General features: G+C 55.8%; 2 protein-coding genes across 2 annotated transcripts; both read left to right on the top strand.

Annotated features, from left to right (window-relative positions):
• The first annotated feature begins 49 nt into the window (after nucleotides 1-49).
• LOC136367700 (protocadherin gamma-A2-like) lies at nucleotides 50-9,270 on the top strand. Its single transcript, XM_066329503.1, has 3 exons — nucleotides 50-2,497; nucleotides 4,327-4,388; nucleotides 8,820-9,270. Exons 1-3 carry the CDS (start codon nucleotides 50-52, stop codon nucleotides 9,268-9,270), a joined length of 2,961 nt encoding a protein of 986 aa, XP_066185600.1.
• A 72-nt stretch (nucleotides 9,271-9,342) lies between these two features.
• LOC136367699 (protocadherin gamma-B5-like) lies at nucleotides 9,343-11,845 on the top strand. Its single transcript, XM_066329502.1, has one exon. The coding sequence runs from the start codon at nucleotides 9,350-9,352 to the stop codon at nucleotides 11,843-11,845; it is 2,496 nt and encodes an 831-aa protein (XP_066185599.1). The 5' UTR covers nucleotides 9,343-9,349.
• The last annotated feature ends 49 nt before the right edge of the window (nucleotides 11,846-11,894 follow it).

Raw genomic sequence — 11,894 nt, 5'->3', positions numbered from 1 at the left:
TGGGTTGGCGGCGAGGAGCTGCAGGCGGAGGAGCGGAGTCCCGGCGGAGATGTGCGCGGCGAGGAGGCGCTGGGGCCGGCGGCAGCGAGCTCTGCTCTGGGCCGTCCTGCTGGCGGCGTGGGAGGCGGCGTGGGGGCAGCTGCGCTACTCGGTGCCCGAGGAGATGCCCAAGGGCTCGTTCGTGGGCGACGTGGCCAAGGACCTGGGGCTGCAGCTCACGGCGCTCCGAGACGGCGGCTTTCAAACAGTATCTGAAGGTAGGACGCAGTATTTCGCTGTGCACGGGAAGACGGGACATTTAGTGACGGCGGAGAGGATCGACAGAGAGCAGCTTTGCCGGCTGGTGGAGAAATGCGTGCTGAGCTGTGAGCTGATAGTGGACGGACAGATGCAGGTTTACGCAATCGAAGTGGAAATCACGGACGTCAATGACAACGCTCCCAGCTTCAAGGAAGTAGAGCTGGAAGAGAGAATAAGCGAGATGACAGCCCCGGGGTCGCGGTTTCCCCTGGCCGGGGCTCACGACCCGGACTCAGGCCGGAATTCTTTGCAGAGCTACGAGCTGAGCGGCGACGAGCACTTCTCGCTGGCCGTGCAGGCGGGCCCCGGCGGCGATCAGCGTCCCGAGCTGGTGCTGGCGAAGGCGCTGGACCGGGAGGAGGCGGCGTTTCACGAGCTGGTGCTGAGGGCGAGTGACGGCGGCGATCCGGCCCGGACGGGCACGGCTCGGATCCGAGTGACGGTGGTGGACGCGAACGACAACGCGCCGGTGTTCAGCCAGGCGGAGTACACGGTGCGTGTGGCCGAGGACGTGCCCGTGGGCTCCGTCCTCGTCACGGTCACGGCCACGGACGCCGACGAGGGCTTGTACGGGCAGGTGAAATACTCATTGAAAAAAGTGTCGGACATGGCATCGGATATCTTCCATCTAGACTCAGACACGGGTGCGATCACTTTGTTGCGAAGTCTGGACTACGAGGAAGGCTACTCTTATGAACTAGAGGTACAGGGACGGGACGGCGGAGGTCTTTTCGACACTGCCAAAGTCGGGATCACCGTCACAGACATAAACGATAACACACCGGTGATTTTGGTACGATCAGCGCTGAGTGAGATTTCTGAGGACGCCCCATCTGGGACTGTGGTCGCCCTGCTGCACGTTCAGGACCGGGACTCGGGGGCGAATGGCGAAGTGCGCTGCTCGCTCGATGAGGGCGCCCCGTTCCGACTGGAGAGATCACACGGCAGCTACTATCACGTACTGACAACGAGAGAACTGGACCGAGAGCAGGTGCCAGAGTACAACGTGACAGTGCGGGCGGCCGACGGCGGGTCGCCGGCGCTGCAGAGCAGCGCGGTGCTGGCGCTGCGGGTGCTGGACGTGAACGACAACGCGCCGGTGTTCGCGGAGGAGCGCTACAGCGCGCGGCTGGCGGAGAACAACGCGGCGGGCGCGCTGGTGCTGACGGTGCGCGCCACGGACGCGGACTGGGGGCAGAACGCGCGCGTGCGCTACCGGCTGTCGGAGGGGCGGGTGCGGGGCGCGCCGCTGTCGTCGTACGTGTCGGTGCAGGCGGAGACGGGCGCGCTGTACGCGCTGCGCTCCTTGGACTACGAGCAGGTGCGCGAGCTGCAGCTGTGGGTGCGTGCGGAGGACGGCGGCGCGCCGGCGCTGAGCAGCAACGTGTCGGTGCGGCTGCAGATCGTGGACGAGAACGACAACGCGCCGCAGGTGCTGTACCCGCCGGCGGCTCCCGCGGCGGGCTCGGGCGGCGCGTGGTCGGGCGTGGAGCTGGCGCCGCGCTGGTCGGAGCCCGGCGCGCTGGTGGCCAAGGTGGTGGCGGTGGACGCGGACGCGGGGCAGAACGCGTGGCTGTCCTACGAGCTGGCCAAGGCCACGGAGCCGGGGCTGTTCCGCGTGGGGCTGCACAGCGGCGAGGTGCGCACGGCGCGCTTCCCGCTGGCCCGCGACGCGGCGCGCCAGAGCCTGGTGGTGGTGGTGAAGGACCACGGGCGGCCGGCGCTGTCGGCCACGGCCACGCTGAGCGTGGTGCTGGCCGAGAGCGTGGCCGAGCTGCTGGCCGAGCTGGGCAGCGCGGCCGAGGCGGCGGCGCCGGGCGAGGCGGCCGGCAGCCTGACGCGCTGGCTGGTGCTGGCCGTGGCCGCCGTGTCGTGCCTCTTCGTGGCCTTCCTGCTGCTGCTGCTGGCGCTGCGCCTGCGCCGCTGGCGCCGCCGGCACCTGCTGCCGCCCGACAGCGGCGCCTTGCGCGGCGTGCCCGTCTCGCACTTCGTGGGCATCGACGGCGTGCGCGCCTTCCTGCAGTCCTACTCGCACGACGTGTCGCTCACGGCCGACTCGCGCAAGAGCCAGCTGCGCTTCTCGGCCGCCAGCTGCTGCGACACCCTCCCGGCCCGGCCGCTGCCCGACGAGCCCGCGCCGCTGCTCGGGGAGGAGGATGTGGCCGCCGCCCTCCCCGCGGATCCCTCCGCTCCCTCGGTGAGTTTCTCTGTCCAGAATGTCTCCGCCACGCTTTGGCCTGATGCTCGTTTGCCGTTTCCCCATCTTGTTTTGTGGCTCGCATAGGAGACTTGGCTGAAAAGCAAGGCAGGGTTTCCTTCGGTGACATTCTGAGGGCTGGTGCCCGTTGCTGTCATGTGAAAATGGGATCGGTCCTCCACCTTCCAGGTAGTGAAGGAGGAAGGATGGAGAAGGCTGCTGCTGGCAGGCTCTTCCTGAGATCGGAAGTTTGGTAATCTATCAGGTTCCAGGTATTCTTCCCCTTCTGTCACCTGTGCTGTGTAGAATTCATGTTCCTGTTAGTATTTATTCTTCTGAACGGCTGTGTCTCGTTATTAGAAATACAGCTTTTTATCCGACTTGTGTGTTTAGCAAGGAGGACATGTCCTTGAATGGTTTGAATGTGTCTTGAACAAAGTGCTGATGGCTTTGGATGGAACTTCTCTGCAGGTTGTTCTCAGCCTTTATCGTTCTCCACGATACATAGTAGTGGTCATCAGGAAAAGGCTTTGTGTCATCCATGCTTTGATCTTTGTCCTCGGTGGAGGATTGGGCACGGTAAAAACGTGATCCTTGATTATGTCTGTCAGCCTGTTCTAAAGATAAAGGATCCTCTTGAAGCTGTGACCCTTTTAAAAGCCTGTGGGTGGCTGCATGTGCAGGAGGAAATGCAAGAGGAAATGGCAGAACTGCTTTGGTTTTTCTTGTTTTTGAAAGTCGAACACTGTCAAATGGAAAGGATGTGTCTTGGCTATAAAATATTTCAGATGGCAAGAGAATTGTGTAGGTGGGACAGGAGAGATTCAAGCAGCAGCACGAGATACAAGGTGGACATAATTCCCCCTGTGCAGATATTCACTGACTCAGTCTGTCTTGGAAGACTGCTGGGCCTTTGCTTTTAGAGTTGTGAAATGTCTTCTGAGCACTTCAGTGAGCAGCCAAATGGAGTTTCCATAGTGCAGTGATTTAATTTAGTGGTGTGAAGAAAAGTGGTCTGGGGAGCTGGGCCTGCAGTGTCACATGTTTTTAAGATATATTGGTGGAAGAACACCAGGGATGATATCATACTAAGGGTTGGAAATTTGACTTCTGTGAGCTGTCCCTGATGGTCTGATGAAAGACTCAAGGGAATGATTTCCTCTATTCCCTGTCCACTTCCTGTCTCTAGTATGGAGAAATGTGAGGTTTTAGTTCCCAATCTCATTGTCTAGAAGAAATGTATTCCAGCTGCTTAGAGAACCCTTGGAGGCTGTTACTAAGTGTTTGCTGCCATCATAATTGTGCCACTTAAAAGTTTGATATTGCACTTTTTAATTATGTCATATGGGAAGAGCAAGCTATGTGTTTGGGGCCTATAAACCAAGTTATTATTCGTCTACTCTGAATTATGTAACTCAGAAGAGTGTTGTGAGCTCTTCAGCTCTGCAGGTGTTGATTTTCTGTCTCACTGTTCTAATGATCTGAAGATGGTTCTTTCATGTTTGTAGGTGAAGAGAGAAATTTCCGTCGACCTGTTTCTTTAAAATGTAAGAAAAGCTTTTTCTTGTCCCATGGCTGGGGTGAGAAGTCAAATATTATCCCTGGTGATGAGAGACTGTGTGAGCACCTTTCCTTTGGTGGAGTCTCTCTAAATTCTGCAGATCTGTGAGAACCATGTGAGCTGGGAAGGGTTAGGGGGTAGTGTTGGGGGTGTGGTGTGTGAGGAGGAGACATGGCATGTGTTTTGTTGATCCCCAGGGCTCTTGCTGGCCTTATGAACATGAGTCAGGAGCAATCTTATGATTTTATATTGTGTGATTTGCACTCAGATGGCCTTGCGGGTGAAAAACTGTGATGATGCCTTTGAGCTGGTACTTGAATGGCTGGATCTGTGACAGAGCTGGGAACAATTTATGGCCTATATAACATTTTTGACTTGTTCAAATGATTGGGAGGAACAGAGTAATCTCAGTTGTGATGCCTGGGATCTGAGCAGCTGTGCACACAAACTTTCTTCTACTGATGTCTGTGTGCAAAATTTTTAGGTTTCCTGTTATGTTTGGACGGAGAGACGAAGTCTGTGTATCCAGAGGCAGGGCTGGAATTCACTGTAATATAGTTCAAAACCAATGAATGAATTGTGCCAAATTCCATTTCTCCCTGTAGATTAGGCCCACAGCTGTGGTTCCAAGAGCTTTTTTAATCTTACTCTCCAAGGAAATGACTTTCTGGGGTCTGTGCAGTGAGCTCCTGTGTGAGGCCTCCTGTGCATTAGTTACAGTTGAGTTTTCTGTGTTGTGTGTATACTAGAGTTGACACAATCTGAAATGTGAGGTCAGGGTTGATACTCTTCTGGTGTTTTGCCATTCTTGGCTGGGTTGATTATGTTTTTTTGATGATTGGGCTGGGTGGGTTGTTTGTTTTCTTCTTTTCTTGTCAAGTAGTAAAGCTGATCCTCATTTTGCCTGGCAATCCTGCAAACTGAAAAACAGAATTTTCCATTAGGGAAAGTATCTCTCATCGATAGTTTGAAGCTGTACATGTAATCAGAGAATCAGAGAAACACAGAATTGCGGAATGGTTTATGTTTAAAAGGACCTTAAAGATCATCTCCTTCAACTCCTCTCCCATGGATAGGGACATCTTCCACCAGACCAGGTTTTCAGAGCCGCATCCAGCCTGACCTTGAGTATTGCATTTAAGAAATACAACTTCATAAATATATGTTTCCCCAAGGTGTTGTTTTCTCTGTGGCCAAGATACATCCAAAATTTTGGTGTATGTTGATGGTGAAAGTAAAGGCTGTGACACAGAGTGAGGAGGGTAGGAGCTCCATTTCATGCCATTAAATTTGGTGAATCCATGTGGGTATGGCTGAGAACTGGTTTGATTTCATGCTTGGTTCCAAAGCCAGTGCCACTTCTGTTCTGTTCTGATCCTGGTTTCTCTGTCATAAAAGACAATGACAGTTCTCAACAGTGACATTTTCCACAGTAGCAGTTCATGTAGAACCATAATTCTGTGCTGGTATAGGCAATTAATCCTGTGTGAAACCTCCATTATCCATCTGTATCTCTATGCAACATTGTGATATCAAGTTTCTTCAGAATTGTAATTACACTTTCTTTCAGACCTTTGTTTCCAGATTAGGTTGCAGCTCATTGTCACAATTCTCGTCAGTACTTTTAAATTTGAAACAGTGACTATTGTTTTTCAGCACATCCTGCCTTTAGCAATCTTGGGAAGACTTGCAGCTGTAGGAAACAGGGAAAATAGGAAGCAGAAGCAATAGGATAATCCCTTGTAATTTGTCAGGAGGTTCAACATGAGAAAGAGGCCAATGAGCAGCTGTTTAAAATGATGGTTTCATAACTGTGCAAGGTGAGCAGGTCACACAACAGAAGAAGTTAGTAAGGAAAGGACTAATTCTTCCAATGAAACCCCGTGTCCTGCTGTCCAGAGTAAGTGTTTAGGGCCAGACTTCCAAGCTTGAGACCTCAGTGACTTCTTGGTGCTCTGAGGGATGAAATTTCAGTCCTGAAATCAAGGCCAAGAAGACTTGACTGTGAGCATGTCTGACAGCTTGTTGTCTTCTAATGCTTCCTTTCATTATCTGATTCATGCTTTGGCATTTTTGATAGGTTTTTTGTTTTGGTGTTTGTATTTTTTTTCATATTTTTTTTCCTTGATTTACTCTGTATGCAGGTACAGTTAGTATTAACAACAACCTCTCTCTTTTAGTAATGGATGGTGGGTTCATGCCTCTTGCTTTTGTTCCAGTGGGATTGGAAGGCAGGAGATAGGAGAGTGACTTTGTGTTCTGTTACTGTTAGGAGAAATATATGTAAACATGACTTTAGTAGACGTTGCATCTGTGTGGAAAAGAGCACGTGATAAAGTCAGGGTGGAGATTCCCTCCAAGGCAATGGTTTGATGAGCCGTTCTCCGTTGGATGACTGCTGATCTTTCAGTATGGTTGTTTATCATTTGTGTGCTTCAGAATCCTTCATTTCCTTCTCATCATGGTGGTGAGCAGACCAATGCACCTCCCTTCTGGGTATAGGTGCAGTGCATTATCATCCCATGGTAAATTAGAGATTTATCTCCAGTGAGGAGATGGGCACAAGTGAAACCCTTCCAGCTACATGGCATAGGAGGAAGAAAAAGGGAATGGAGCTCTTTGTGTGAGGGTAGAGAAGAAGTTGCTCATTCCCTCGCTTGTCATATATTACAGATAACACAAGGCTGTGCCTGATGGAGTAGAGTGTGAATTGAGCTGCTTCTGTAGAGCAAGAGAGACCTACAAATGTTATTGCATCTGTTGACTTCTCTATGCAACTGTTGCCCTGATTGTTGTCATGAGCCCAACCTCAGTGTGACTGATTTTATGTGGAAGGTCTCCTCTTTTTCTCCTTGGCTGAGAGATACCTGCATTGTGAACATCAAATGGTCAATATTGGGTCAAATACCTAAATGACATAGGTGTCACTTTGGTGCAGGGTAACTATCTCTTAAATAGCCTTGGTGAAAGTTAGAGGCCCTGCATTTTGCCTCGTTTCTCTAGCTGGCATGCTGGAGCTCGTGCTGCAAATACTGTTAGTAAATAAGGTAATAAACAACCAAGACCAAACTCGACTCTATATTCCCCGTATTTTCATCCTGATCTAGGCCGAGATAAAGCAGCAGAACTGTAACAGAAAGTCTCCTCTGTCCCAACTGTCCCAATGCCGGTGCAGTTCCCACACACACCTGTGATGTTTACAGCTGTAAAGAGGAAGGGTTTCATAATCACATGTGTACTCACCCAGGAACACTCTGTCTGTAGTGTAAAAATGCAGGAACATCTCTGCTGCAGTTGTCACAGTGCAGAGCGGCCACCCAGCCCAGCCAAGGTGTCCATGAACAGACCAGGGGATAAAGTGAGAACCTGTGCAGTGTCCTCCACGTCATCACCCAGAGGAACGTGCTGGGCAATCATCTGGAGGCTGTTAAATGGCTGAGGAACAGGCTGGATTGTCACCTCCAAAGAGTTACAGGCCCTGGCCCAATGTCCAGGTGGAAAGCAGTAACTTGTGCTGTCCCTCCAGGCTCCTTCCTGGGACCAGGACTGTTTAGTACCTCCATGGACAATGGGATGGATGCAGCTTCAGGACATTTGCGGCTGACACCAATTTGAGTTGATGGCCGAGAGGGCAGAGATGCCAGCGAGGGATGGGCTGGAGAAGTGTCCCCATGCAACCATCATGAAGTGGAACAGGGCAAAGTGCAAGGTGCTGGCCCTGGGTTAGGGCAATCCCCAGTTTGAACAGAGAGTAGGGGATAGGGAAGAGCTTAGCAGAGAAGTACTTTGGGTGATTGGTAGGTGATAAGATGGGCCATGAGCCGCCAATGGGCAACTGCTGTTCAAATTGTGTCCTGCTCTGCATAACAAGTTCTGTGCCCGGCAGGTCGAGGGAGATCCTTCCCCCCCATCTTAAGTTTCTTTTGTGAGACCATAGACTGCATGCAGATCTTGAGCCAAGATCCCAAATGGACACAGAGTCCCCATAAGTATTATGACAGTGATTTTAGGGTTCGAATATCTCTGCTTTGCAGAAGCACTGAAGAAGTTTAGGTCTTCAAGCATGGCGAAATTATATCTCCGTGTAGACTTTTCAAATGTGGGTGCTTTTTATTTTTTTTTTTTTTTCTTTTTAAATTCATGAATAGGTCTATAGGAAATATGGACACAGCTCTTTTTATCAGGGCCTGTGATCATAGGGCAGTGGACAAGTGTTTTTAACCAAAAGAAGGAATGTTTTCATTAGAAGAAAGCTTTTTAGTGTGGGTTGTGAGAAAATTGATCATATTGCGCAGAGAAGTTTTGGATATGCTTCCAGCATTGAAGTCTAACTGGAAGTGTTTCTGCCTATGAAAGAGATGTGGAATAAATGACCTTTGAAGAATAGTTAAAGTTGCAAATGGAAACATTGTTTACCTATATGAATGCCTCAGCATTGCTCTGAACTTTCTATTATCGGGCGCTCAGATGTGGAGATGCAGATGCAACAACTTTATTGAGTCATTAACAAAGGAGTAAATGTTATTCTGGTATCTTGGTTTAGGGGTTCCTTACATTGCTTTAGGGTGATCGATATCTGAAATTAATTTGTCTGAGATAATAAAAGGAGAATTAAAGTGATGTCTCAAATTTCGGAAAATCTCTTGAAGTCCTCCCTATATTATCGTTTATTGCTGCTGTTGATGAGCCGTGATTTTATCAAGAGCAGCTGAATTCCGTTCTTTTCTCCACTAGCATCAATGCTTGCTTTTGATTGTTTAGAGTGACTCGCAAGAATGTACTAAAAGCACCGCTCAGCACATCTCACACAGAGCCGCCTTGGGGTGGAATTCAGCGGGAGCTGCTGCTGTCTGTGTGGGCAGCGGAGGAGAGACCCCGCCGGCGGCGCAGCCCCGAGCCCCGCCCAAAGCCGGGCCCCCTCGAGCGCGGCCATCCGGCGGCTGCAGTGGCGCGGGCGGCGCCTCCGGGTGTCGCTGTTGGCCGCCGCCGAGCGGCGCTGGAGCCGCGGCCGCCGCAGCGTCCTGCCCCCGCAGGCTGCTCGCTCGCCCGGCGCCGGCCGCAGCGGCAGCGGCCCCGCCAGCAGAAGCAGCAGCGGCGAGAGGCGGCGAGAGGCGGCGAGAGGCGGCGAGAGGCGGCGCTTGGCGGGGAGCAGCGGCGTCCGAGGCGGCCCGAGCGGGCTGGCTGCGCTGCGGCGGCCCGTGCGCTGCGGTGAGAGCGAGAGCGGCTGGAAGGGAGGCCGGGCGGCGGCAGGAGTCCGGCAGGAGCGCGGCGGCGAGCTGTGGCCACAGAGAATGGCGCTGAGGCGGCGGCAGAGGCGCGGGCCGGGCGGCGGGCGAGCGCTGCTGGGCGCGGTGCTGCTGTGCGTGTGGTGGCGGGCGGCGGCCGAGCGGGTCCGCTACGCCATCCCCGAGGAGCTGGGCAGAGGCTCGCTCGTGGGGCCGCTGGCGCGGGACCTGGGGCTCAGCGCGGACGAGCTGCCGGCGCGCAAGCTGCAGGTGGCGTCTGGCGGCAAGAAGCAGTTGAAATATTTCACTGTGAATGAGGAGAACGGGAACCTGTACGTGAACGAGAGGCTGGACCGGGAGGAGATGTGCGGCCAGTCGGTGACCTGCTCCGTGAGCTTCGAGGTGTTGGTGCACAACCCGCTGAACGTTTTCCATGTAGAGGTGGCAATCGAGGACGTGAATGACAACACACCGCGGTTTCTGCAAAACAAATTTCAGCTGCAGATCAACGAGTTGACTTCTCCCGGCGCCCGTTTTCACTTGGGTACGGCAGAGGATCCGGACGTGGGCAGTAACTCGCTGAAGGGATATAAGCTGGAGGCCAACGGATACTTCACAGTGGAGGTGAAGGAGAGCCAAGACAGCAAAAAATTCGCGGAGCTGGTGCTGCGGCACTCGCTGGACCGGGAGAGCGAGCCGAACCTGCGGCTGCTGCTGACTGCAATGGACGGCGGCGACCCGCCCCGGACTGGCACCGCCCAGCTCTGGATCAACGTCACCGACGCCAATGACAACCCACCCGTGTTCGCGCAGGACCGGTACCGAGTCAGCCTGCGCGAGGACGCGCCTCCCGGATCGATAGTGCTGAACGTCTCTGCCTCTGATGCTGATGCCGGAACCAACGCCCACATCACCTACGGCTTCGGTAAAATGCCGGCTAATGAGCTTCAGAAGTTCGCGGTGGATGCCGAAAAAGGGACGATCACGCTACAGGAGGCACTGGATTTCGAGGATACGCGCACATTCATCCTGGCTGTGGAGGCGACGGACGGCGGGGGTCTAGTGGCGCACTGCAAGGTGGATGTGGAGGTGCTGGACGTGAATGACAATCCTCCTGAGATAACAGTTCTGTCCCTGTCGAGTCCTGTGCCCGAAGACGCACCGGTCGGCACCGTGGTTGCCGTGCTGAACGTGAACGACCCAGACTCCGGCGAGAACGGGCAGGTGTCGTGCGAGCTGTCGGGAGAGGCGCCGCTGTCGATCGTGGCGTCGCCGGGCGGCTCGTACAAGGTGGTGACGGCGAGCGCGCTGGACCGCGAGCAGGCGGCCGAGCACCGCGTGACGGTGGTGGCCCGGGACCGGGGCAGGCCGGCGCTGTGGAGCAGCGCGGAGCTGGTGCTGGAGGTGTCGGACGTGAACGACAACGCGCCGGTGTTCGAGGAGGCGGCGTACAGCGCGTACGTGGCGGAGAACAACGCGGCGGGCGCGCTGGTGCTGCGCGTGCAGGCGCGGGACGCGGACGCGGGCGCCAACGGGCGCGTGAGCTACTGGCTGGCGGGCGGCAGCGCGGGCGCGGCGGGCGCGGCGCCGCTGGTGTCGGTGGAGGCGCGGAGCGGCGCGCTGTACGCGCAGCGCTCCTTGGACTACGAGCAGTGCCGCGAGTTCGCGGTGGCGGTGCGGGCGCAGGACGGCGGCGCGCCGGCGCGCAGCTCCACGGCCACGGTGCGCGTCTTCGTGCTGGACCGCAACGACAACGCGCCGCGGGTGCTGTGGCCGGCGGCGGGCGCGGGGGCCGCCGTGGCGCCGGGAGAGGCGGCGGGAGCGGCGGCGCCTCCTTTCGAGGTGGTGCCGCGTTCGGCCGAGGCCGGCTACCTGGTGGCCAAGGTGGTGGCGGTGGACGCGGACGCGGGGCGCAACGCGTGGCTGTCGTACGAGCTGGTGCAGGCGTCGGAGCCGGCGCTGTTCCGCGTGGGGCTGCACAGCGGCGAGGTGCGCACGGCGCGCGCCGTGTCCGAGTGGGACGCGGCCAAGCAGCGTGTGGTGGCCGTGGTGAAGGACCACGGGCAGCCGGCGCTGTCGGCCACGGCCACGCTGCACGTGGTGCTGGCCGAGAGCTTGCAGGAGGCGCTGCCGGAGCTGAGCGAGCGGGCGGCGGGCGCCGAGGCGCCGGCGGCCGAGCTGCAGTTCTACCTGGTGCTGGCGCTGGCGCTGCTGTCGGCGCTCTTGGTGCTGAGCGTGGCGCTGGCCGTGCTGGCGCGGCTGCGCCGGGCCGGGCCGCCCGCCGTGCTGCGCTGCCTGGGCGCGCAGCGCTTCTCGGTGGCCGGCGCCGCCTTCCCGGCCGACTTCTGCGAGGGCACCTTGCCCTACTCCTACAACCTGTGCGTGGCCGCGCCGGCCCGCGCCGTGCCCGAGGCCGCTTGGCCGCCGCCGCCGCCGGTGCCCGTCCTGTCGGCGGAGGAGCTTCTGGCCGGGGATTCCTGCGAGAAGCCGATCTCGAGCAGCGGCGCCGTTGAGGGAGAGCCGATTGCCGACAGCGGTGCACCTCAGGTCTGTAAAGCGTGACGTCTTATGTTTTTCAGGCTCTCCCGAATGTCATCCTTATTCCCCGGGT

Source organism: Sylvia atricapilla, chromosome 14 (assembly GCF_009819655.1).
Source record: "Sylvia atricapilla isolate bSylAtr1 chromosome 14, bSylAtr1.pri, whole genome shotgun sequence".
In the NCBI taxonomy this organism is placed as follows: Eukaryota; Metazoa; Chordata; class Aves; order Passeriformes; family Sylviidae; genus Sylvia; species Sylvia atricapilla.
This window is presented reverse-complemented; position numbering and strand designations above follow the sequence as displayed.

What these genes read in the sequence shown, in the direction of transcription:
- LOC136367700 (XM_066329503.1), top strand. Translation starts at nt 50, where the DNA reads ATGTGCGCGGCGAGGAGGCGCTGGGGCCGGCGGCAGCGAGCTCTGCTC. An exon ending in CGGATCCCTCCGCTCCCTCG is followed by an intron (nt 2,498 to 4,326) that starts GTGAGTTTCTCT and finishes ATTTGCACTCAG; the next exon opens with ATGGCCTTGCGGGTGAAAAA. An exon ending in GTACTTGAATGGCTGGATCT is followed by an intron (nt 4,389 to 8,819) that starts GTGACAGAGCTG and finishes TTGATTGTTTAG; the next exon opens with AGTGACTCGCAAGAATGTAC.
- LOC136367699 (XM_066329502.1), top strand. Translation starts at nt 9,350, where the DNA reads ATGGCGCTGAGGCGGCGGCAGAGGCGCGGGCCGGGCGGCGGGCGAGCG.